Source organism: Equus quagga, chromosome 1 (assembly GCF_021613505.1).
Source record: "Equus quagga isolate Etosha38 chromosome 1, UCLA_HA_Equagga_1.0, whole genome shotgun sequence".
NCBI classification, from domain to species: Eukaryota; Metazoa; Chordata; class Mammalia; order Perissodactyla; family Equidae; genus Equus; species Equus quagga.
This window is the reverse complement of record NC_060267.1, coordinates 91,018,009-91,041,297: the sequence shown is the minus strand read 5'-3', so window position 1 is coordinate 91,041,297 and position 23,289 is coordinate 91,018,009. Positions and strand designations below refer to the sequence as shown.

At 47.5% G+C, this 23,289-nt stretch overlaps 1 protein-coding gene across 4 annotated transcripts in view; it reads right to left on the bottom strand.

Moving 5' to 3' along the window:
* Positions 1–22,775, bottom strand: part of FUBP3 (far upstream element binding protein 3) — a 51,751-nt gene extending 28,976 nt beyond the window's left edge. For 3 of the 4 annotated variants that reach the window (XM_046666309.1, XM_046666326.1, XM_046666316.1), the window contains exons 1-2: positions 22,622–22,775; positions 10,118–10,223 (exon numbers count right to left, since the gene is read on the bottom strand). In XM_046666309.1, coding sequence (XP_046522265.1) covers positions 10,118–10,223; positions 22,622–22,705 — 190 coding nt within the window. In that variant the 5' untranslated portion in view covers positions 22,706–22,775. Of the gene's footprint in view, positions 1–10,117; positions 10,224–20,949; positions 21,720–22,621 lie in introns of all 4 variants that reach the window. The other variant, XM_046666335.1, reaches the window with a different exon arrangement.
* Between the last annotated feature and the right edge of the window lie 514 nt (positions 22,776–23,289).

Here is a 23,289-nt window from a genome sequence, read left to right as displayed (position 1 = left end):
AAACTGGGCAATTATCAGCTTAGGAAAGGAATCCTCGTCACATACACAGCCCCTACATGTTGTGACAGAGGAATGTCCACCACCTAAGGCAGTGGGTATGAAAAAACACGCCAAAGGAGAGCATCCACGAAAGAGTACCCTCGAGTTTGGTTAGCTGTTCCTATGCAGCTTTCCTGCTTACTGTGAGAATTCCTCTCGTAGGGTAAAGAATCCACTGAAGACAGAGGAACCAAATGTCTTCAAATGACAAGAACACCAAGGAGAGGTGCCTTCCCCCACAGGGCAGCACAGCCACACCTTGGCTCTGGGCTGCCTGTGCCGCTTGCTAAGAGACGTCCAAAGGCTGACGACCTTCAGATACTTCAGCCAGAAAGGCCACAGAGAGAGAGTAAAGGGCAACACCAGCCCCGACAACATTCAGAGGGCTCCTGGTCAAAAGCCACCTGAAATTTTGTGTTCATCACAAAAAAAGGAAATTCCTTCTTGTTGGCAAAGTATATGTCACAGGTGCCACGAACACAGAATCAATTCTGACAACCAACTGCTTTGCTAACAACTGGACGTGCTGTAACAAAGACTGGAAACAAAAGTGCACACACTACCGTCCCACAGACAGACAGACTGCTGAGACCACACCACCCAAGAATGAAACCAAATTCAAACCCAGAGTCAACTCTTTGTGTTGGTGGACTCATAAGGAGGACAAATTGTCTCCCTCCTCCATATAAATGCTGTGGCCCAAGGTTGAGACATGTGATTTGAAGTTTCATTCCCTTTGCAAACATTCCCATTTGGTGCCTAAAAATGAAAACCAGCAGTCAGATAAGGGGTGCTGGGCGCTCACACAGCAAACTGATAACGTCCAACTCCACGAACGGGGACTGCTCCTCAGTTTCATGGAGAGGGGTCAACTGAGGGAGGCCCATGGGAACACCGATCAAGCTCAATTTAATGGTAACTACAGTCATTTTACTGTAAAAAAGGAAAAAGGCTGAATAAAATCAGTCCTATTTCCCGCTAATGGCGTACGTTGGTCGACAACGCTTCATCTTGCCTCAGAAGTTCACCTGTGCTCACTTCCAGCACACACGCGTAAACACACGCACACAGGCGTGGCACTCATTTATCGTGCACGCTACATAATGGGAAGCTGCCCGGGCTACGGAAAAATGAGCTTCCCATAGAAAATATTCATGCTACCATATGAGAAATGCTTTCTCAAGAGTAACACTATGCCAATTTCAATAACGGTCTTCGAAAACATAAGGCGGCTGGACACATTTTTTCCCAATAGAGAGGAGAAAAAAGTCTTCATTTTTCTTTCTCCAAAAGAAATGTTAACAAAATATCACTGGGGAACATACCCAACTTTATAATATGCAAGAATTTTAATAGTTAATGCCCATCAACACCTCAAAGAAGCCCAAAGGACAGCACCATTGCTCCCTGTAATGGCACAGATGACACGCGGGTGTCGCGCACGGAGCAGCAGACTGCGGGCAGGTGAGTGAGTCGGTCAGGAGAGAAAACGCCAGCAGTTTTTATAGGACTGGCAATACAAATCAACAGACCGAACCTCCCTCTTGAGACTGTGAGGAGCATCCCCCGTGGCCTTCCTGGGGCTCGGCCCGACGCCTCTCCAAGCCCCGGGGAAGGTCAGCATGAGGCGGCCACAGAGATTTCTGAGGTTTTCAGAGCGTTTGTAAAAAGCCTTTCTCCTAAGGACAACACAAAGGCTTCCTGTGTTCTAATGCAGCAACTCTAAGCCCAGGGCCACGGAACACTGACACGTTGGAGTTCAGCTGAACATCCCTAGACAAGCCATCTGTTACTAATTTTGGAAATTATTATTTTTTTAAAGTGAGAGTGAATTAAAGTCTATCAAAATTAACGTCACCCTCACTGGCAGTCCTAGGAGGCTTTTAAGTGAAAAAGAGCACCCTCACTAGCGTCCCTAGGTGCGTTCCCAGACGCCAGCATGCATGAGGCCACCCCTCGAAGGAAGACGCTGCTGTCGCCAGCCCCTTTACGGCGAGGAAGGCGTCCCACACCCGCGCTCTCGGGCGGCAGAGGCGGGGGCCAGTGCGCATGTGGACTCTGCACCCATCTCGGCTCCCTGTCCTTCATTTGGGGAGTTTCAGCATCATCATTGTTAATTCTGTGATACTAATCCTTTCGGTCATTCTTCATCCTACAAATTGGTGGCTTTTGAGCATGGGCACCATGCTAGGTCCTGGGGGTGAAATGGCAAGGTCACCTCTGCCCTCAAGAAGTGTGCGGTCTAGTGGGGAAGCAGAAGCCTCCGTGATGAGCAGCGACCTATCCCAGTCTAGGGGTGCGGAGATGTTAGGGACCCTGCCTGCGCTCCTCCTCAGGTCAGGTGCCTGCTGGGGGCCTGACCCAAGGAGCACTGGAGTAAAATTAAGAGGAAAAATAAGTCTATGACTTATTTACAGCATTATGTTCATTTAATACAGTGGTCATGACATCAGCGTAGGGGGTCAGGACCAGCTTTATTAATGTGAAGTAGAAAACAGAATGTATCATATATAGTAAGGATATAGATTTCATAAAGCTTTTATTTCAACTACACGTTTTAATATGTGTGTACTAACTAGTTCTGATAGAAATATGAGTTTCACACTGTGAGTCAGGCATTTTAAAAGTTGAAAATAACTTCCTATAATCCTTATGGTAATCTCATGAAGTAGATATTATCTCCATCTTACAGGTGAGGAAACACAGTGGTCAGAAAGGTTAGGCAACCTGCCCAAAGTCACACAGCTAACTGGCAGAGCTGGGATTCAAACCCTCATCCATCAGACTTTGGGGTCCACCCTTCAAGCACACACTATTACGGCACATGAGACAGAGATCCAGGTTCAGCCCTCCTCCTACCACTTCTCAGGCACCTGCCTTGGTCAAAGCACTTCTCCAGACATCTGTGTGACACGGACGCCCAGGACTCCTTCCAGCAGTGACCTTTTCTCATGCTGCGCAGGCCTCCACCGCTCGGTCTGTTCACCCCAGCAGGCACTCACCTGTCCTCCATTGCAAGAATGTGACAGAAATGGGAGCACACAGCACGGAACCTGCGGGGACGGGTCCTGCACTAGGTCTAAGGCCCTGGAGATGCAGCCAGGTGGTTGTGTGCATCAACAGTGTGTTCCTCTTTATTACTGAGTAACAGTCCATCATGTGCATGTCCCAGTTTGTTAACCATCCACCTGCTGAAGGACATCTGGGCTCTTCTCAGTTTTGAGCTATTGCAAATAAAGCTGCTGGTGGACAGGTTTTTGTGTGAACACAGGTTCTCTCTGTCAGGGATCAATGCCCAGGAGTGTAACTGTGGGCAGAATGTAAGTGCATGTTTAGTTTTCTAGAGAGGCTGTACCATCTGATGTGTTTTAAAAGCTTCTTGGGTGGCTCTCACAACCAGCTGGGGTAGAGAGCCACTTTGGGTCAGATATTTTCTGACAGAATTTTGAAAAAACTAAGAATCTTCTTTTAATTCGACACCTGAATTCTTTCCCTAGGTTGACAGCTACAAAGGATATGATAGGTACTGTGATGAGCTCAGTCATATCTCTGTTGCAACACTGCTGCTTCGGCTGCAACTCACCCCTTTCTGTGGAAAACGTCTATTTCACCGAGGTGGCTAAGCCAACTGTCAAACCAATCGGTCGGATCATCCTTCGCCAGGAAAAAACCTGCACTTCCTTTTTCCAACTCCCACATACGTGTTAATATGCACCCACACGACTGCCTCTCACATCTGACTCTCACATCTGACTCGTAATCCTAAACTCCTAAAACGGGTGGGTGGAGGGGAGGAGGGGACTGCACCCACCTCTGCCATGGCTTCTCACCTGGATAAAATCGAAATCAGATCCCGGCCCCTTCAACATTTCTCACCAAGACTCTCACGCTTTGTCACCTTGGGATTCCCACCCAGAATTCCTGACTCACCTCTTCTCGGTCACTTGAGGACTCTGCCAGCTCAGGCGACAGCCCACCATAAACCACAGGGAAATGGGAAAGGGACAAGGAAAGGAGAAGGGCACAGGCCTCCAGTGAGACACAGTCCCTGGAGACCCATCGTAGGAAGAGGGGCAGAGGGTGGAAGCGTGGGAAGGGGTTTCCTTACACCTGCCCATGCCCCCCGCCCCCGGGAGTCTCCACGCACCCCAGCCTGACGGGTGCCGCTATCACCCCTCGCTGACTTCACCTCGTTGGTGAAGGCAAACCTCTCCCCTCTAAACTGAGTTTCAGCCTTGGCCTTTCATCCTCGTGGCGCCCATCACTAACCTCCACTCAGGGAAAAGGATCAGCATCTCTGAGACTCATTTTCCTCTCTTTCCCAAGCAGAGACTCTGGTACTCGCACACTCCTGCCTAAGGTGGCGTGAGCCACAGGCATGGTCTGAACACCCAGGCCATTCAGCTGCAAGAACCCTGACCCTGGCCACTACCTGGCATGGGCACCTCTCATCCCTCTTCTCTCTCTGAAAGTCTGGAATTTTTAAAAAATCTTTCCTCCTCACTCCTTCTTTCCCCCTTTTCTTTTTGCTCAATGCCACAAATGCTGAAACAAAACCTGGAAAGAACCATAAAAATATTCTACTCCAGTCTCCTGTACATAATTCACTGGATCGTACACTCAAGAATTCTTTTTCCTTCACAAGAATATCATCAAGATGAAATTAGAAAATTAAAATTAATTTTCTAAATTTCTAAAATTAGAAATTAAAAATCAGAAAGCACAGTACTATATAAAAAGGTACTACATAAACATGAAAGGTAAGCCTTCGCTAGAAAAGCAGGCATATTTTCAGTCATTTGTGTGCCCTCTACCCCTAGTAATGGCAGAACAGACCTTTTCTCACCTGAAATTCTGGTTCGGGTGCCACCCTTTACACAGAGGGTGGGGAGAGTGGGGCCTGTTTGATTCAACTACAAAAGCTCGGGGGGGCGTGATTACGTAAAACTCTCCCAGGGCAGAAAACTGGAGAGGCTGCTCTCCTGGCCCCTAGAAACGTACAGCGATGAGGAGATGAGCGACTTGCCCAACCGCCAGCACCTCTGCGTCAAACCTTAGAAAGCACTTGTTTTCTCAGGCAGTCAGATGGTGGAACCCAAGACAGGGAGATCTGTTCAAGAGAATCGGGGTGGGGGGGACCCCCTGTACCCTCCGCCGACTGAAGATTAAGAAAGTGTTAGTTAATCATTTGACAAGGCTGATTTAGGATCAGAGGCTGGCAAGCTATGCCTGAGGGCCAGCTTCCCGTTTTTGTAAATACCAAGTTACTGGAACACGGCCACGCTCATTTGTTTACATACTGTTGATGGCGGCTTTCGAGCTCCAATGACAGAGCTGAGTAGGTTGGACAGAGACCATACGGCTGGAAAGCCTAAAATATTTACTGTATGGTCCTTTAAGAAAAAGCCTGACAACGCCTGATTTAGATTAAATTTAAATTTATGCTAAGCCACTTAGCTACCACTATGCTTTAAATTTGGAGCTTACTTTTCACAAGGTTTCCCAAACGCTAATCGCAGGATATGAAGAGGGAGAACTCAGACATCAAGCCTTTATTCACGCACTACATAAGGTAGGTGGAGAAATAAAGAGACCACTGCTACAATCATGGCACAAGACTCCAGCAGGAGAGACACAGGCACCCTGGTTACCTGCAGAATAAAGCAGGAGATGACATGGGCCCTAAGGAAGGGACAAAGGAACCGCTTCAGATGTTCAGAGCAGAACGGGATCTTTGATTCCCTTGTGAGGTGGCTATGTGAACAAAGGAGGAAAGCGGAGGGAGCAAGGAGAAGAGGGGACCACAGAAGATAAGGAGGCCGGGTGGCACCTCAGCAGGCACTGAAGAACGCCAAAGGATGAAGATGAGCACAAGTTTCTAGAAGGACGTCACATCTATCAACTCTGAGACCTCAGAGCTGTAGGAGTCAGCCAGGTGAAGAGCCGGGATGGGTACGTGCTTCTGGAACAACAAAGAGAAAAACAGATGACTAGACTGCCACAGGGTGCAGGACAGGGAAGCAAGGCCAGAGGGCAGGTGGGTGATGCCCGGTCAAGAATAGCCAGACCTCCCTGCTTCCCGGAAGCTGCCACAGGTCTCAGAACAGAGGAATGGAACTGGTCAGATTGGCTCCAGCTGTAGCATGAAATACTGGATGGGAAAGCTGTCAGCCCGAGACCAGCAGGGAGCTCCCGAATTGGTGGGGTACACCTCAAAGACCCTTACAGGGTGTGGGTGCCAAGACTGAGATGCTGACAGGTAAAGTTCCCTGACCCGAAGGCGGAGGGCAGTGGACCGACTGCTCTTCCCAGGTCAGGGCACCAAGGCTGGCTCTGAAAGCTGAGCCCTAAACTCCTTTTGCTGAGTTCCAAGCAGTCTCATGAGCCAGCAGTCTGCCTGACTGTTCAAAACTGCCCTGCAACACAAAAAACCCACAGGCCTTTCTATCAGGAACAAACCTGCTCCCTTGTTCTAGTGCCTGGCACTTTTTTTAACCCTCCTATTCATATTCCTGTTTGCAAATCGCAACGTCCTGAGCGAACCTTACATTCAGGTTCTCTCTGGTTCACTTAAAAGCCGATTTAAAAATTGAAGTGCTGGGCCGGCCCCGTGGCTGAGAGGTTAACGCACTCTACTTTGGCAGCCCACGGTTTCACAGGTTCAAATCCTGGGTTTGGACATGGCACCGCTCATCAGGCCACGCTGAGGCAGCATCCCACATACCACAACTAGAAGGACCCACAACTAAAAATACACAACTATGTACCGGGGGGCTTTGGGAGAAAAAGGAAAAATAAAATCTTTCAAAAAAATTCTGATTTTGGGCTGGCCCCGTGGCCGAGTGGTTAAGTCCGTGCGCTCCGCTGCAGGCGGCCCAGTGTTTCATTGGTTCGAATCCTGGGCGCGGACACGGCACTGCTCATCAAACCACGCTGAGGCAGCGTCCCACATACCACAACCAGAAGGACCCACAACGAAGAATATACAACTATGTACCGGGGGCTTTGAGGAGAAAAAGGAAAAAATAAAATCTTAAAAAAAAAAAAAAAAATTGAAGTGCTGGGGCCGGCCCTGTGGCCAAGTGGTTGGGTTCACGAGCTCCGCTTCGGTGGCCCAGGGTTTCACCGGTTTGGATCCTGGGCGCGGACATGGCACTGATCATGCCATGCTGAGGAGGCGTCCCACACAGCAGAGCCAGCAGGACATACAACTAGAATATACAACTATGTACTGGAGGGCTTTGGGGAGAAGAAGAAGAAAAAGAAGACTGGAAACAGATGTTAGCTCAGGTGCTAATCTTAAAAGAAAAAAACTGAAGTGCTTTTAAATAACCCAAATAACACCTCGGAGAACTAGGGGACTGAACTTTAACCTCCCAAAGGTTAAAGAAGCTGGCTTCACAGGAAAGTTAGAAAGTGCACATTGCTAAAGAAGTGATCTGGTGACCTTCTGTCAAAAAACCCCAAGCCAAAGCAAACTAACAAAAGCCTGCACAGCCTTGGAAAGCTTTACTGCTGAGGAAAAGGTGCCGGGCCTCCCGTTCGCTGCTCGTCTGCTTTTCTCAACTTTCTCTCACAAACAGCAAGACTGCGGCCCTCAGAAAGCTGTAGGGTAAACACGAACATCACTTTCCTTGACAGGATCTGTGGACACACATATTTATTCAAGAGAACACAACTGGCCCAGCGCCCTGATCCCCAGCAGAAGACAACCGACGAGTGAGGCCCCAGACGCCCAGGTCCTCGCCGACACAACAGCAAGCCTCAGCCTCTGCCGCGGAGGACAACGTGCAGACCAGCGGACAATTTACGTAATTCTGTTATTTAAACGGTGCTCACAGAAGAGAGGATTAGCTGCAACCGACCGTAATACAGAGTCTCAAAGGCCGGCGGGGAATTGCTTGTGCTTCAAATAGTCTGTTGTTACAAAACTTGGACGACCTAGCAGGACACGGAAAGCCGCTCTCTCAGTTCTTTTCCCCTACAAGCAGGCTTAATATTTAGGAGGAGGAAAACAAAAACCACGTCCATTATCTGATTACAAGGACTCAGTCTCCCAAAGGCAGACATGCAAAAGAATCATAGTTCTCACAAAAGACATGAAAATACACAATATAATAATGAACTAGAGTTTCAAGTGAGATTCTGAACTTACTGGTGACTTACTAGCTACATCTGCCAGCTCTGTAGGTCTCTTTATCAATAAATTCAGAGCCTTTTAGCAGTAACTTTCAAATGAGTGTGCAAAGGATTAATGGGAGACAAAGCGCAAAATGCCAGAGGCTTCGTGTGCAAATATTTAGGCGTTCCTTACGCAAAGGACACAGTGAATACCTAGTCATGGCGTGCACAAGTTTCACACCTCAACTCCTCGTGGTGGGTGAAACCAACATTGGGAGTCGTGAAATGTACTGATCTTGATTTCTGGAAACAGTGGGCCAGAGAGACTGTCCATTACAAGACATGCTCAGAGCCAGACAGCTTCTTCTTATTTTTATATGGATTTCCCATACGAGGAACTGAAGGGTCACTGCCCTGCAAAGGTAAAAAGGCTACTTCACATGACAGCTCTTCACTCAGGCAAGAACAGAGAACGCAGCCAGTCATATTGGGCCCAAGAACTCACCAACACCAGTCAAACATAAAAAGATCACAGGGTACCATCTTGCAGCAGCAGTTCAAGTGGCCACCTTAGTTCCAGTGGCTCTGGGGTAGATTTTCTATGTGCGTGATCATAAACATAAACAGTTTTTTTAAACAGACAAGAACTTTTATATTCAAATGAGTAACGCCCCTTTAAAGTCTTCACAATGTGAATCTATACAACTATACCAAAAAGGTTCCCACATTTAAAAATAGTGGTGATCTCGGGGCTGGCCCCGTGGCCGAGTGGTTAAGTTCGCGCGCTCCGCTGTAGGCGGCCCAGTGTTTCGTTAGTTCGAATCCTGGGCGCGGACATGGCACTGCTCATCAGACCACGCTGAGGCAGCGTCCCACATGCCACAACCAGAAGAACCCGCAACGAAGAATACATAACTATGTACCGGGGGGGGCTTTGGGGAGAAAAAGGAAAAAATAAAATCTTTAAAAAAAAAAAAAAAATAGTGGTGATCTCCTCTTTTAGCATCCCCAAAGATACCAGAGAAATAAGTCATGCTGAATTACATTTTTTTCTACATACATAAAAACATGCACTTTTTTTGGAAAAGGAGATTACACAATATATACTGTTGTATGCCTCGATTTTTTTCATAATAATAAATCAGAGAAATATGTACATACATATGTGGTTAGGTACATACACAGACTGACAGGACGACAGAAAGAGAAGACACTGGCCCACCCACTATGTGCACATTCGTGGACATTCTAGTGTATTTCAGAATCCCTTTTATAATCATACTTTGCAGGAGACAATGTGATAAAGGAAGTCCAAGTTCTGTGCAGAAACACATCTGACAGATACTCTTTGCCAAGGTGCTGATGATAGGCACTTCTAAGTGGTCTCAAATTTTGCGAGGAATGGAATAGGATATATAAACAAGCCAACAAAATGCCAGACAAATTAACGAATGAAAGGAAAATGGATGCTTCTAGAAAGTGCCTGTCATAAATGGGAATGGTAAGAAACCCAGCAGACAGACGGTAGAACGGTCACCAATCCCCTTCCCATTCTTTAAGGTCAAGATGTGGCCACGGCTTCCTCAGAGACCCACAGCAAATCTTAGCTCCACTTTGGAGAAAAGCGGGCACTTTAATTCCCACATGTTCACTGCAATAACGGAGGGCTAAATCAAGCAAAACTCTCAAATTGGTGTAACTGTTTCCAAGCTGATGCTCAACGGCCAAGTCTTTACCTTACAGGCCAGCTGGAAAGATGCCTGTATTATTAAGGCAAATGTGAACTCAAATGCTGGAGAACTGCTGGGGAGAAGCACCCTAAATACCTCCCCTCACCCACTCCTGAATCTTCCGAGTGCCGCTGGAGAGCACCGCTAACAAGACGGCTGACACAGACGCCAACTTAACCGGCAGGTTTACCACCATCTGAAAGGCACAGACACTCACAGCCACTTACCTCCATCATCCAAGGGCCGTTTTTGTACTCCATATCCATACACTGAGGGGTCCACTAGAGGTGTGGAATTATTCAAGTGAGGAATTGAGTCAATTTTAGCAGCAATCTACAGAGAGAATCAGATTTAAATACTCAGTAACAAATCATGGCTCTATCTGAGGGAGAAAGACAAGAGTCCTCTTTAAAGGGCTGTCATGCTATTTCTCCCCAGACCTACGGTAACACACAAGGCAATGTCGTGCAAGGACAACCACTGGGAACTGAGTTTTCCTTTGGTCTTAATAATAATGTCTCTTTAGAAATAACACTTCCAAAAATTTGTCTTCTACAAGCAAATTAGTATTTTAAGTTACCACTTAATATACAGGAATACTGCACTTTAAGGAAAAACGCCAGCCAACAATATGAAGAACTTTGTTCAAAAGGTTTTCTCACAGGATTCCCTTAAGAAAAACATTCTCCAACAATGTTTCAAAGGCCACCTCTGCTCATGCTCTAACTCTTCAGGAACACATCCACCCTGCTAACACTGACAGCTATAAAGTGACGCTGTGACCCACAGAGATAGAAAACAAGAAGCTGCTCTTCACTGCAAGTCCAAACAGCGTGGGGGCTGACCATCTGTCTAGACTATTTCAGCAGGATTCCTGCACCGGAGAAAGTGAAATAATTTCTGAGAGCTATTTCAGAATTTGTAATATTTATTATCAGTTAAAGAACAGAACACAACTATCAAAATTTTTTTCCACCGGGGGGCCGGCCCTGTGGCCGAGTGGTTGGTTCACACTCTCTGCTTTGGCAGCCCAGGGTTTCGCCAGTTTGGATCCTGGGCGCGGACGTGGCACCACTCATCAAGCCATGCTGAGGCGGTGTCCCACATAGCACAACTAGAGGGATCCACAACTAAAAATACACAACTATGTACCCGGGGTCTTTGGGGAGAAAAAAGGAAAAATAAAATCTTTAAAAAAACCCCTAAAACTTTTCCCCCAGAAACAAATGCTATGTACAACTAACTTACTTACTTTGTTCTCATTAGCAAATTAAGTGAGATCTTCATAACAAATCAACTCTTTCATTTAACCAAAGGAATATTACAGCGACTGCCCTTGATGCTCGTCCCCGAGTGAAGCTCAACCAGCAGGGCTGAATGGGGGCAGCTAGCACAGCTGTCCCACAGAGCAAAGGCTATAATGGTAGTTCTCTGAGTTTGTCCAAACGTGCCCAGAAGTCTGAGACCTTCTGGAACCAACATAAAGATAAACTACCTTAAACAATCAACCAACGAAAGACGATCATGATACTGAAAACCCAAGGCAGGATTTAGGCGTCAGGCATCCTGGGATCAGGTCTCGTCCCTTCTGTTTATTAGTTCTGTGGCGGTGGGCAACTCTCTCCTCTCTGCGTAAGATCCTCTGGGTATGATAGCATGTGCTTCGTAGTTTTTGAAAAGATAATGGACTCTGAACACAAAGGAGCTCTGTATACTAGAAAGCCCTTCACAGGTAGCAGGGCTGTAACACAAGACAATTCACTGACAAACGCTGAGGGCCTACTGCATGCTGGGCTCTGTTCCAGGCACTGGGGTTCCTGCAGTCACCAAGAACAACCAGGTCCCCACTCTCTGGGGTGGGGAGTCACAGGTAAACAAGTTCGTCAATCAACTGATCTTTTCAGCTGGTGACATGCACGATGCCAACAAGAGAAGATGAAACCGAGTGCTTAGGAGGGCACTTTAAACAGGGGATCAGGGAAGGCCACTGTGAGGCAACATGTGATCTGAAACCTAAACGAGGAGCAGCAGCTGGCTATACAAAAATCTGATGAAGAGTATTCCAGGCAGAGGGAACAGCCTGCCCAAAGGCCCTGAGGCAGCAGCAACCTTGGTAGGTATGAGCCTGGAAGACAGAAGTTATGTCCCTAGAGTAGAAGGAACTAGATGTGTTCCAAGAGGTAAGCGAGAGCCAGTTCACACAGGGCCTTAGAGGTCACGGCAAGGGCTGGATCTTACAGGAAGGGCGAGGGGAAGCTACTGCAAGTCTTAGTAAGGGGAGTAACATGCTGATTTGTTTTTAAAAGATCCCCTTGACAAAGAAAATAGATTCTAAGAGGACAAGAATAGGAAGCCCATTTAGGAGATATTCCAGGCCAGGGGTCAGCAAACTACGGCTGCGGAACCACCTGCTTTTGTAAATAAGGTTTTATTAGAAAACAGCCACATGCACTTGTCTTGGTTGAGGAGTTGCACAGACCACAGGGTATGCAAAGAATACATACATCATTTATTACCTGGACCTTTAAAGAAAACGTTTGCCGATCCCTGTCCAGGCCAGAGATGACGGCAGCCTGGATAGGTGATTGTTTAAAAACAGTACTTTTAGTAGTAATTAAAATATGCAGACAGACTGGGGATGGAAACCTCACCTCCTAAGTCTCAGGGCAAGTGGCCATTTGCTCTAGAACAAAATACTATATAAATCTTGCCTAACAGCATTCTACCACCGACTTGCAATCTTGTTCTCCATATTTGTTTTGGATAAGCTTGTGGAGGTTGGCTACTTACTTGAGGTACAAAAGTTACGTTTAAATAATCAGCTGGTAAGGCAGGTGAATTTAAAGGTGAGAACGCTGCAGTGACTTGTGCCCCATGGAGACCCTTCCATCTGCCACAATAAACTGAGCAGTAAATGGCTGATGTGGGGGTTTTCAAGACTACTGATCAAGATTTCAAGATTAGCTCAGGGCTAATCTTCCTCAACAACAAAAAAAGCCTACTAAAATCATGAGTTAAAATTTAACGAGTGCTTACTATGTGCTAGTTTTTTAAAGACAGTCCAAAACATTCCCAGTAGACAGTGAAGATGACCCCAAAACACAAAGAATGGGGTACAGGGGCTAATGATTATCAGTGGATTCCCCCAACAGCGTGCATGTCAAATCACTCTAGAAGACACACCCCACACCGAAGCTCTCCACATCAGGCACTCGCCCTGCTCCCTCCTGACAAGGCCTCTTGGCTTCCAGATCTTTCCCCTTCCTTCCAAAGTAGCTAAGAGGTTATTCCTGAGTCCTTGGCCTTCCTTATAATTTATAAATATGCTTCATAAGTTGCTGGAATGTCATTTTTTCCCCCAAGCTGGTATGCCAAGAGTTACAACAGTTCCCTCTTCCTAATTTCGACTACATCAATGAGAATCCTTCTCAAATACGACTGAGGCTCTCAGACTTGTTCTTCAGACATGTTTGCTTCAGTTATCGATAACTTGGGAAATTTCCACTAAGAGAGAAGCAGTATAGAACAATGGTTAGGAGGGGTAGCTCTGAAGTCAACAGGCTGCATTTGAACCCTGGCTAAACAAATGTTAGATATGAGTGTGACACTGTAAAATACAACTATATCATAATTTACATTGATGTTACATTATACATCATATTATGATATACTGTAAAGAAACAATGTATTTCCTTATTCATACAAATGCAACCTTGTTCCAAGAAGTGATTTTATTAATTTGCTTATTTTAACGGTAGCTGTTCCCTCAGTTACAACAGGGCAGGATCTGGTCAAGTGCTTTCCTTTTAGAAAGACTGGCCCTGAGCTGACATGTTGCAATCTTCCTCTTTTTTTTCTTTTCCTCCCCAAAGCCCCCAGTACATAGTTGTACATCCTAGTCGTGGGTCCTTCTAGTTCTGTGTGGGATGCCACCTTAGCATGGTTTGATAAGCGGTGCATAGGTCCACACCCAGGATCCGAACTGGTGAACCCTGGGCCACCAAAGCGGAGCACACAAACTTAAAAACTCGGCCATAGGGTGGGCCCAGATTTTAAATGTCTACTAGAGGGGCTGGCCCCGTGGCACAGTGGTTAAGTTCAGTGCGCTCCACTTCAGTAGCCTGGGTTCCTGAGTTTGGCTCCTAGGTGCACACCTACAGCACCTGTCAACCACGCTGTGGCAGTGACCCACATATAACGTGCAGAAGGACTAGTACAGACGTTAGCTCAGGACTAATCTTCTGCAAAAAAAAAAAAAGTCTACTAAAATAATGAGTTAAAATTTAACAAGTGCTTACTATGTGCTAGGCACTCTGTTAAGAGCATTTTAAAGATGCTAGCTATCTCATTTATTCCTCATGATGATTCTCTAAGTTGCTATTATTATTTCCATTTTAAGACAAGGAAAAGTGAGACTCAGAGAAGCTGTGACCTGCCACACGTCTCCTAGGTGGCAGAAACAGTATTTCCGCCCAGCCTGCCTGCCTGAAGCCTATGCTACTAACCACAGCACTAGGTTCCCTCCCTCTCCTCCACCTAACACTTTCTCCAACAGATTCCACTTCTCAAGGACTTCACACCCAACGATTTCCACTACACACAGCCCCAGCAATCCTTTGCATTGTAACTGATGGTTCTGAACAGCAGCTGCTCAAGGGAGGTGAGGTACATTCAGTCAATCATGGCGTAGGTCAGAAAACGGGAGTCATGAGGCCAGGATATTCCAGCACAACCAAGGCCACTCCAGTCCTCATCTGAAAGCATGACCTTGAGGGGACTCTGCTACTGATTTTCTACCACTTGAGTCACTTTTGCCCTCTTTTTGGGGGGAGATGGGGAACAGAATGGGTTATCGCACTTCTTTGGCTATTTGAAGCAAAGTAAGAGGTGACACACAAATAAACATGGCGGACATTTACTGTCCACTGCCAGTAGTTACCGGAAGGGCAGAGGGAGGGAGCACCGGACCAGGAGTCAGCCAAGGGTCTGGGTTTTCCAGCTGGCTTTCAGTGTGTGACCCTGGGCCAGACCTCAATGGCTTGCTCCCTGGTGTACTGACGTATAAAACGTGGGCACGCACGCAGCCAAAGAGCAGTACGCAAGGTGATTCAGGAGGCGTGAGGGTGGACAGTTTGAAACATGTGTACACACACACACACATATTTCTTATAGTTACCTCCTGTGTATGGCAAAACTTTTTCACTTACGATAGTGATTTACTTTCCTTTTTAAAAATATCTAGATAAATCTAAATTTAAGAATGATTTTAAAATATTAAGCAAATAGAATATTAAGGCTTCAGTGACATGGTAAAAATCAAAAAGGTGGTCACAAATCACTAATGTCAGGAAACACGGCAATTAATTATTCCTGGTGAACATTTTTAGGACTACAATTCTGACAACAGGTTTCATAATCAAAGGAGTTTACCTTATAAATCCAAACAGTAAGCTCTGACTATCCCCACAACTTAACACTAATTATACTAAAGATTAACAGGCAAAGCCGTCTGAATGCCAGCAAGTCATCCACACACTGTCCATGCTATTAAACACAGCTACCGTCCATTCTCACAGATCCAGCAAGCAGAGGTGAAAGTTCACAGCAGCACCCAGGGACCAGGAACCTAACCTGCTTCCCCAGAACCTCTGCTCTACAGTCACCCCGAGGGGCCCTGCTTGGGCCCCGGAGAACGCACGGCTGGACTGGAAGTCTCTGCTCCTCACAGCAGGAAGAAACAGGATGTGGCCAGAGCAGTCGAGCAGCTAAGCACAAGTCCCAGCAGGCAGGGGCGGGAGTCCTGATGCACAAGGGCGAGTCCCAGTTCTGCACCCCACGACCTAGCTGGCTACACTGAAGCCAGTAGGATATCAAACTTCCTGCACCCTTACCAAGTGCCTGCCGATGCCCTCATTCAATCTGCACAGCGACCTCAGAAAGGAGTAGCTACTAATCTCATTACCGGGGGATTTGGAGCTGGTCTGCCTGGAACTGAAGCCATGGGGATAACAAGATAACAATGTAAAGCAGCCAGAACAATGCCAGGCACATGGTAAGGAACAAGAAACGTTGACTATTTTAACTTTTATTGAATAACAATACAGAAAGGTACATAATTGAGTTTATAGCTTGTTACATTTTTACATACTAAAATGCCATGTAACTAGCATCCAGATCAAGAAACAAAACACTGCCAGCACCCCAGAAGACGGCCTCATGCCCTTTCAGTCACAGCCCACCCCCATCTCCCAAGGGTAACCTAACTGCTAATATCAGCTATTAAAAAACAAACAACTATGACTACTATCAATGATCTCCAGTTGAGGAGGAAATTGAGGCTTAAAGTTAGACAACTTGTCCAAAGTCACTAAGCAAGTGGTAGAACCAGAACTTGAACTCATATAGTCTGAATCCAAAGCCCTTTTTTTTTTTTAGGAAGATTAGCCCTGAGCTAACATCTGCCACCAATCCTCCTCTTTTTGCTGAGGAAGACTGGCCCTGAGCTAACATCCGTGCCCATCTTCCTCTCCTTTATGTGTGGGACGCCTACCACAGCATGGCTTGCCAAGCGGTGCCATGTCCGCACCCGGGATCCGAACCGGTGAACCCCGGGCCTCTGAAGCGGTATGTGTGCACTTAACCGCTGCACCACTGGGCCGGCCCCCTGAATCCAAAGTCTTAATAACCACTTCGCTCCACCACCCCCGGGGATTTTGTGAGCATCAAATGAGGGAACATATATGAGCGCCCTTGCCTGGCATCCAGCACAATACGGGTCCAGTGAATGGTAGCTATTGTTGTCATCAGAGGTGGGGCCCCAGCTGATGCGGCCCTAGTTACTGGCATTAACCAAAACAAGGAATTCTATATGCCAATCGAATAAGATATCAGCTCTTTTTAGTAGCTTCTTCCTGACAACTTCATGTCACCCAAATGTGGGGAGAATTAAATACTCCCACATCTGTGTTTGCAAAGCACATTATAAACTACCTCTGAGTACTGTAGCCTCACTGAGGAGGTTATTGGTTATGCTGCCCCCTAGTAGAGGGCGCTCTTTGACGAGTGGATGGTGGGCCTGTCTCTAGCATCTGGGCACCCCTGGGAGAAAGGCTCCTTAACTGGGAGCTCCAGGGTTTAGGTTTAGAGAATTCATGAACCTTCTGAAATTACATACAAAACTATTCAAATATTTCTGAGGAGAGGTTAGAAGTTTCCAAGAGTCTCAAAAGGGTCCATGTTCCAAAAAAGTTAAAGAACAACCTCTCCGAGGCTCAGCACAGTGCCTGGCACACAGAAAGTACTCAGTAAACGTTTGCTAAATTTCAAGCAGATATAAACAAGTGCCTCTGGAGGCAAAATGCCAGGAGGAACCGCTGAGCCTCTAAGCTGAAATACTGCTCCAGCTGGGACCCTCCCCTGTAGGGAAGGCCCTAAAAGATGGGTGTCCATTCGTCTTCTCCCCTACATCCCATCTAATTCCACCAGCATCCCTTCGAAGCTTCGTTCAAAGATTCTGCTGCGGATGTCTCGCTGAAATGGAAAACTCCCCAACGACCTGTGTGAAGGAACCAAGTCCTTCTTAGAACGCAGAAGACACGGGCCCAGGAACTACTGCACCTATTAACTGTTTGCGTGCCTCTGAGAAAACTGCTTTATCTCCCTTCGGCTCATTATCTTCAAATACAAAACGAGAATTAGAATCCTTGTCCCGCCTATTTCACCATGTTGTTGTGAGGCCTAATTCCACAATAAGATAAAGCCAGCTGCAAACTTATCTATCTTTGCCCCCGCCCAGCATCCAGCACGAGGCCTTGGACTCAGCAGAGCCTCAAAGAACAGCAGGTAACCTGAATCACGTCACCACCTCCAGGAATACTCCTCAGTCTTGCAAGTGATTTGTCACCCTCTGGAGTGAGGATAAAAGTGTAGTTCACGCCTCCAAAAGCAGCAGTGGCTATTCTTTCTCAAGTGTTTTTACAACAAAACTCCAAAAGCAAAACATTTTCAAGACGGATGATTCCTAAGAGTAAAAGGATTGCACAGAAAAGCTGCAGAGAGGGGAGTATGAATAGACACCCAATATAACATATTAGAAAGCAAAAGAACAAAAACTCATCACTTTTTTTTCAAGTCCAGCTAGACGGAAGCTCTGTCTGTCTGTGGGCTTGAAGTGACCATGGAGATTATCTAGCTCAACATTTCCTGCAGTTTGATCTACAGAATGTGATTTGGTTTTATGAAAACAGGGTATGAAGTGCCATAACTTCAGGATACTTACAATGTATATCCCAAACCCTTGAAGGAGTTAATACATGGAAACATATTAAGGGCTCTGAGAAGTCCTGCAGTAAAGCTGATTCATCTTGATTAACCCTGTATTCCGCAAACTGATTTGCCCATGAGCCCTTTTCCATGCAAGATCTATTAACAGCCTGTAGATCAAATTCTGGAGAAGGCCAACCTAGCCCCAGGTCATGTAGCTACTCGCAGGAGACGCCAGATCTCCTAACTCTCCATCCAGAGTTCTCCCATTAGAAATTTCAAATAAAACCCAAAGACGAAAGGCTCACAATGTGGAAAAGGATCAGAAAAAAGCTGTTGACTAGGCATCCCAACGGGCAGGGCAAAACGGTGGGAAAGAAGGCACCCCAGGGAGTCAATGCCCCGTGACAAGGGGCAGCGCCCCCTCAGCTGCTGCCAATGCTGCCACGTGGCATGTGGGAGCAGCGTGGCCAGAGCACTTCTAGAGAAGCTGGAAATCTCCATTTTCATGTGAAATCGTTCTAGTCTCTAAGCACTGGCACTGCGTGGGTCAAATAAAAGATGCCCACAGGCCCACTGTGAGCCTTCTCCAGCTTCCGGGCCGCCAACTTGAGAACTCTGGTCTAGGCAAATTGTATCCACAAAATAACTGGGACTTCAGAAGAAACCAGTTTGATGACACACATGGGATACCAGATTTTAAAAGAGAGATAAAGACGTCTCAAGCGAACATGAGAAAGGCCTTAGAGGCCTACAGTGGAATACACTGTTCACTTACTATCTACTTTTCCATACCAAACACGAAGGTCAGTGTTTCCATCAACGTGCGGCTCCAATGGGCTGTCACATCACCAAAACCCTTTAACGAGGACTCGCTCTTTGCAGGGTCCTCTACTAGGTCCCATCAAGACACAGGAGCAGCCCATGGGTTCCTGCAGACACTGGTGTTCAGGTGTTTGAGAAAGTTACAATGAATGGACACGCAGGAATTAGTCCCTGGTGAAATGATGACTTGAGCTACTCAACCATTGGGCAAGTATGACAGTCTCAGTGGAGTACAACCTAAACAGAAGGAGCATTCAACACACTTGATTTTGCCTCGTGTCAGAAATATCACATAATAAGCGAGCAAAGGCAGTATCTCTCAAGGAGTACCCAAGAGCCAATGGACACAGGCTGGTTCTCTTAACAGTGGATGCACACTCTCTTAAAGGAAGTTTAGTGCTTGTCTACAGCACACGTGCCAAATCACTTACTGCTCAGGCTCCAAGTGTCAAACAGTAGCACTGGGAGGCATCTTCTGGAGACTGTGGAACTTTTGAGGTCCCACACCAATCAAAATTTCCCCGCAAATAAAGTGCTGGTAAAGAATAGTTTCTAGGCCTAAAAATCTGTTAAAAGGTTACTTTCGACTAATTCTACAACGGTCACAATCATTTGGGTGCAGAATCACCCCGATGACCAACTCCATGAGACACCAATTACACTGCATTCATGTGAATAGAATACTCCGGAGTTAGACAACGCAGAGGCGTCAACTGGGTCTAGATCAAAATAGGAGCTTAAAGTCCTAAAAAGCATTAGCGGTGTGACAAGAGAACTTCTATTTGGGTGATGACTGGTGGACAGTTCGTCCAGCTGTGGAAGGCCGCTGGGGATCTCCAATGTGCTGTGGAGTCACACTGTCCTGTTAACACGCAAATGCGTGCACTTGATGACAGACCCAACTACAACCAGCAGCAGTGGGGCTTCTGGGAACATTTTTATATTTTTAGAAAAACAAAATAGACTTGTATCTACTCATTCACAATCTCCAGGAGGTCCCCTTGTACCCTAGAGACAGTCCAGGCAGAGGCGCAGCGTGGCCACGGTCATCCTGTTGGATGACCTACTCTGACTCTGAGTCCACATCCCCCTCATCAGGACCCTGCCCTCTCTAAACCACCAGCTGAAGAAATCTTTCATTTTCGCCAACCGGCCGATGACCCGGGAGAAGTGGACATGATGTTTTTCCAACACCCAGCAGTTTTACATCGTCATCCATGGGACTGCATCAGATCACGTTTCTACTGTGTCCTTCCCCACGGAATGACTACATCATCCGCTTGTCCCAAACACCATTAACTAACTACACTTCACACCGCTGGGGAAAATTTTAAATTTTATGTATCTTCAAAGACTTCCTTTCTGTCTAAGAAGTCCATTCTCAGAGTGAACTAAGAGCAACAACGGGCTCTCTTGGTTGGAAAGAGTCCCAGGGATATCCCAGGAGGTTTTAAGATGCCAGGAGGGAAGCTCAGTGGGTTAGGTGCTGGGCTCCACATGCCAGACTTAATAGAAACTACAGGGTCAACTCCGACTCTTGTGATCTTCTAGATAAACTGAGCACCAGGCGGTTTACTGCTCTCTAACAAACTTACGAGGGCCTTACACACTGTTTATGAGGACATGCAAGAGGGGGAAAGCTTTGCTATCATTCAAATAAAAAAATACCCCATCTTTTATTTCCAGTTACCGGGGAGAAAATCACACTTCTGCTACATGCCGTGTATACAGTGGAGAAGCAGAAGCATTATACCACCCAGATTCCCAAATAATAGGAGATCCTTTGAGGTGAGCTTTACTATAAGCATACAGTATTTTAGATTTCTAACACCCCATTTTTGCCCAACGCAAATTTATAAATAACCCTAAAATTACCCACAAACCTGTTTTTTTCTTTAGTTTTTCAAGGTCATCAAATCCTTGGAGATAGCATCAACTTCTAGTTGTTAATATTCAGAAGTAATACACTTACAGCACTGTCTCCATTGGGCTTATTACTGCTCCAGTCAATGGTGCATTTCAGAGCTGGGAACACTTCCAGTGAAGTTCTCTCTGCTAGTAGTAAACATCACTGCTTCAACAATCCACATTAGGTCAGCATTTAACAGAGGGTCTCCCTCCCTCTTGAGCAGGTTGTCCAAGAATACCAGTTCAACCACTGGCTCAAGAGAAGCAGAAAGTCTTTTCAACGGTTCAAAATTCATGTTATGTTCAACTACAGGCCTTCTGCAAACTGAGGCTCTGAGCTCTTTAGGGTAGTGACTCTAATTCTTCCTGGACACAGAAGGCCAACAAGGTGACTGTCACACATCAGCACAGGGCGAAAGCCATTACATATTAGTAGCCAGTGAGAAACACGGTTCAGGACCCTGTGCTGTAGAGGAGAGCAGTGTAACACACTGGCAGGCAGAGTGATGGAAGGGGAGCTGGACGGCGTGTTCATCCATTACAGCCACTGGTTGGCTCTGAAGTCTAAGTAAAGGTGGATACTCACTACTGTATTGGTTGGCGCCTAGGCAGTAAGTAACAAGTCATCAGACAAAATTTTAGGTGGAACCATAGGTTTGGAAAGTTCTGGGATCCAACATAATGTCTACAGGAGCGTCAGTATTAAAATGAAAAGCCAGTAACTGGGAAACAGGTAGGGTTCCCTCCCCTGGAATACTGGAAAGAGATGTAAAGACCGTATCTTCAAGCGACCGAGTGGAGACCTTCTTCTAACACAATGAGTCCTGTGGCTTTCTGTTAGGAATCAAGCAGTAATTAGTTATAGCCCAACCTTTAAAGTTTCAGTTAGTACACTAACAAATAAATAGGAAGAGAGGAAGAGTATAAGACACTCGGCAGAAGTTGTTCAAGTGTCAGAGCTAACTTGTCAGTAAGTTTTATACACAATTCAAGGACACCTTCTATTCTAAGCACTACGCCAGAAGCCAAAGAGTATTTCTGGCGGGTCCCGTATTCATTCTTCAGGGAAGCTTGCACTCTCTTTAAAATCAGTTTATTTAACTCTGAAAAAAGTGCACGACACTGTGGGATGGTAAAGTGTCACTGCTGGAGTGAGTGCATATCACATTCTCCCCGAGAGAGGAAAACCCATTGCCCATAAGGAATGTCTACGTCTTGCGGACCACCCACACTTATTTCACATCTCCCTCCCTCTCCTCTCCAAAGAGCACCCTCGAATTCCTTCCGTTGCACCCTCGAAATATAGGAAGTCCAAAGAGGATGTTTTCCAAGTTTTAAGAAGCTACCGAGCCTCAGACTGCTGCCTCCTGTCTACACCCGGGTCCTCACCGTGAGCTCTCCAACCCCCTCCCCTCTCAAACCTCACAACCCCACGCTGGCCGCGCTGCGGGTCCAGCCCCGGCGCGGGGCGCGATGGGACCAGGCATCCCGAGCAAACCCTTTCTCAGCGGCTGCAGGCACCTGGGCGACCCGCCCGACAGGCTGGGCCTGGGCCTCGCGCTGGCGCCGCATCTCGAGGCTCCTCCTGGCTGCAGGAACCCCAAGGAACGGCCGATGCCGGCCGAGGCGTCAGCCCAGGCTGCCTCCCGCCCCCAGGCCCGACCCCTCCTCCGCCTCGGGCCCGGCCGGGCCCCGCCTCGGGCTCCCGGGCTCCCGCCAGCCGGCCGCGCCCGTACCTGCCGGACCCGGTGCAGGGCGTCCACGAAGCCCTCGGCCTTCATCCCCACCGGAGCGCTCTGCCCCTGCACCAGCTCCGCCATTACCGCCCCCGCCGCCGCCGCTCGGCTCCCCCGCCCGGCCTCCCGCTCCGCTTGGGGACCCGTAGCCGGAAAGGGAAAGCCGCCCCACTTCCGGCGGAAGGGAAGTCAGGGCGCTGGACGCCAGAGGAGCCGCGTCTGCGGGGCGGGGTCAGGGCACGTGACCACTGTCCGGCCGGAAGTGGTGGGCGGGGCCTCGGGCACGGGGGCGGGCCCAGTGCGGGAGGTCGCTGTCGGGTCGGGAGGGACAGGTCGCGACCCCGCCGTTCCCAGACGCAGTGTGGTCCACGGCCGTCGATGATGTCGTGACAGGCCCTGGAGTCTCGGATGCGACCCGAGCTATCCGGCCGTGGGCCGTTTGGAAACCCAGAGAAGAGTGACGTGGCTTTGCCCAGACGGCACCCGAGCAGTCCTGGCTTTCTGGAAGTCTGACCCTGGCAGCCCTTCCAGAATGGCCATTGGTTTGGATATTGGGACTGAGCTCTTTGAAGTGGCACCGTGAGGAACCGGAGGGAGGCTCGAGGGCAAGGGAGAACACCACGAAATGTCAGTGCCCCACGTTGGCAGGGAGTCCCGGGCCGAGTTCT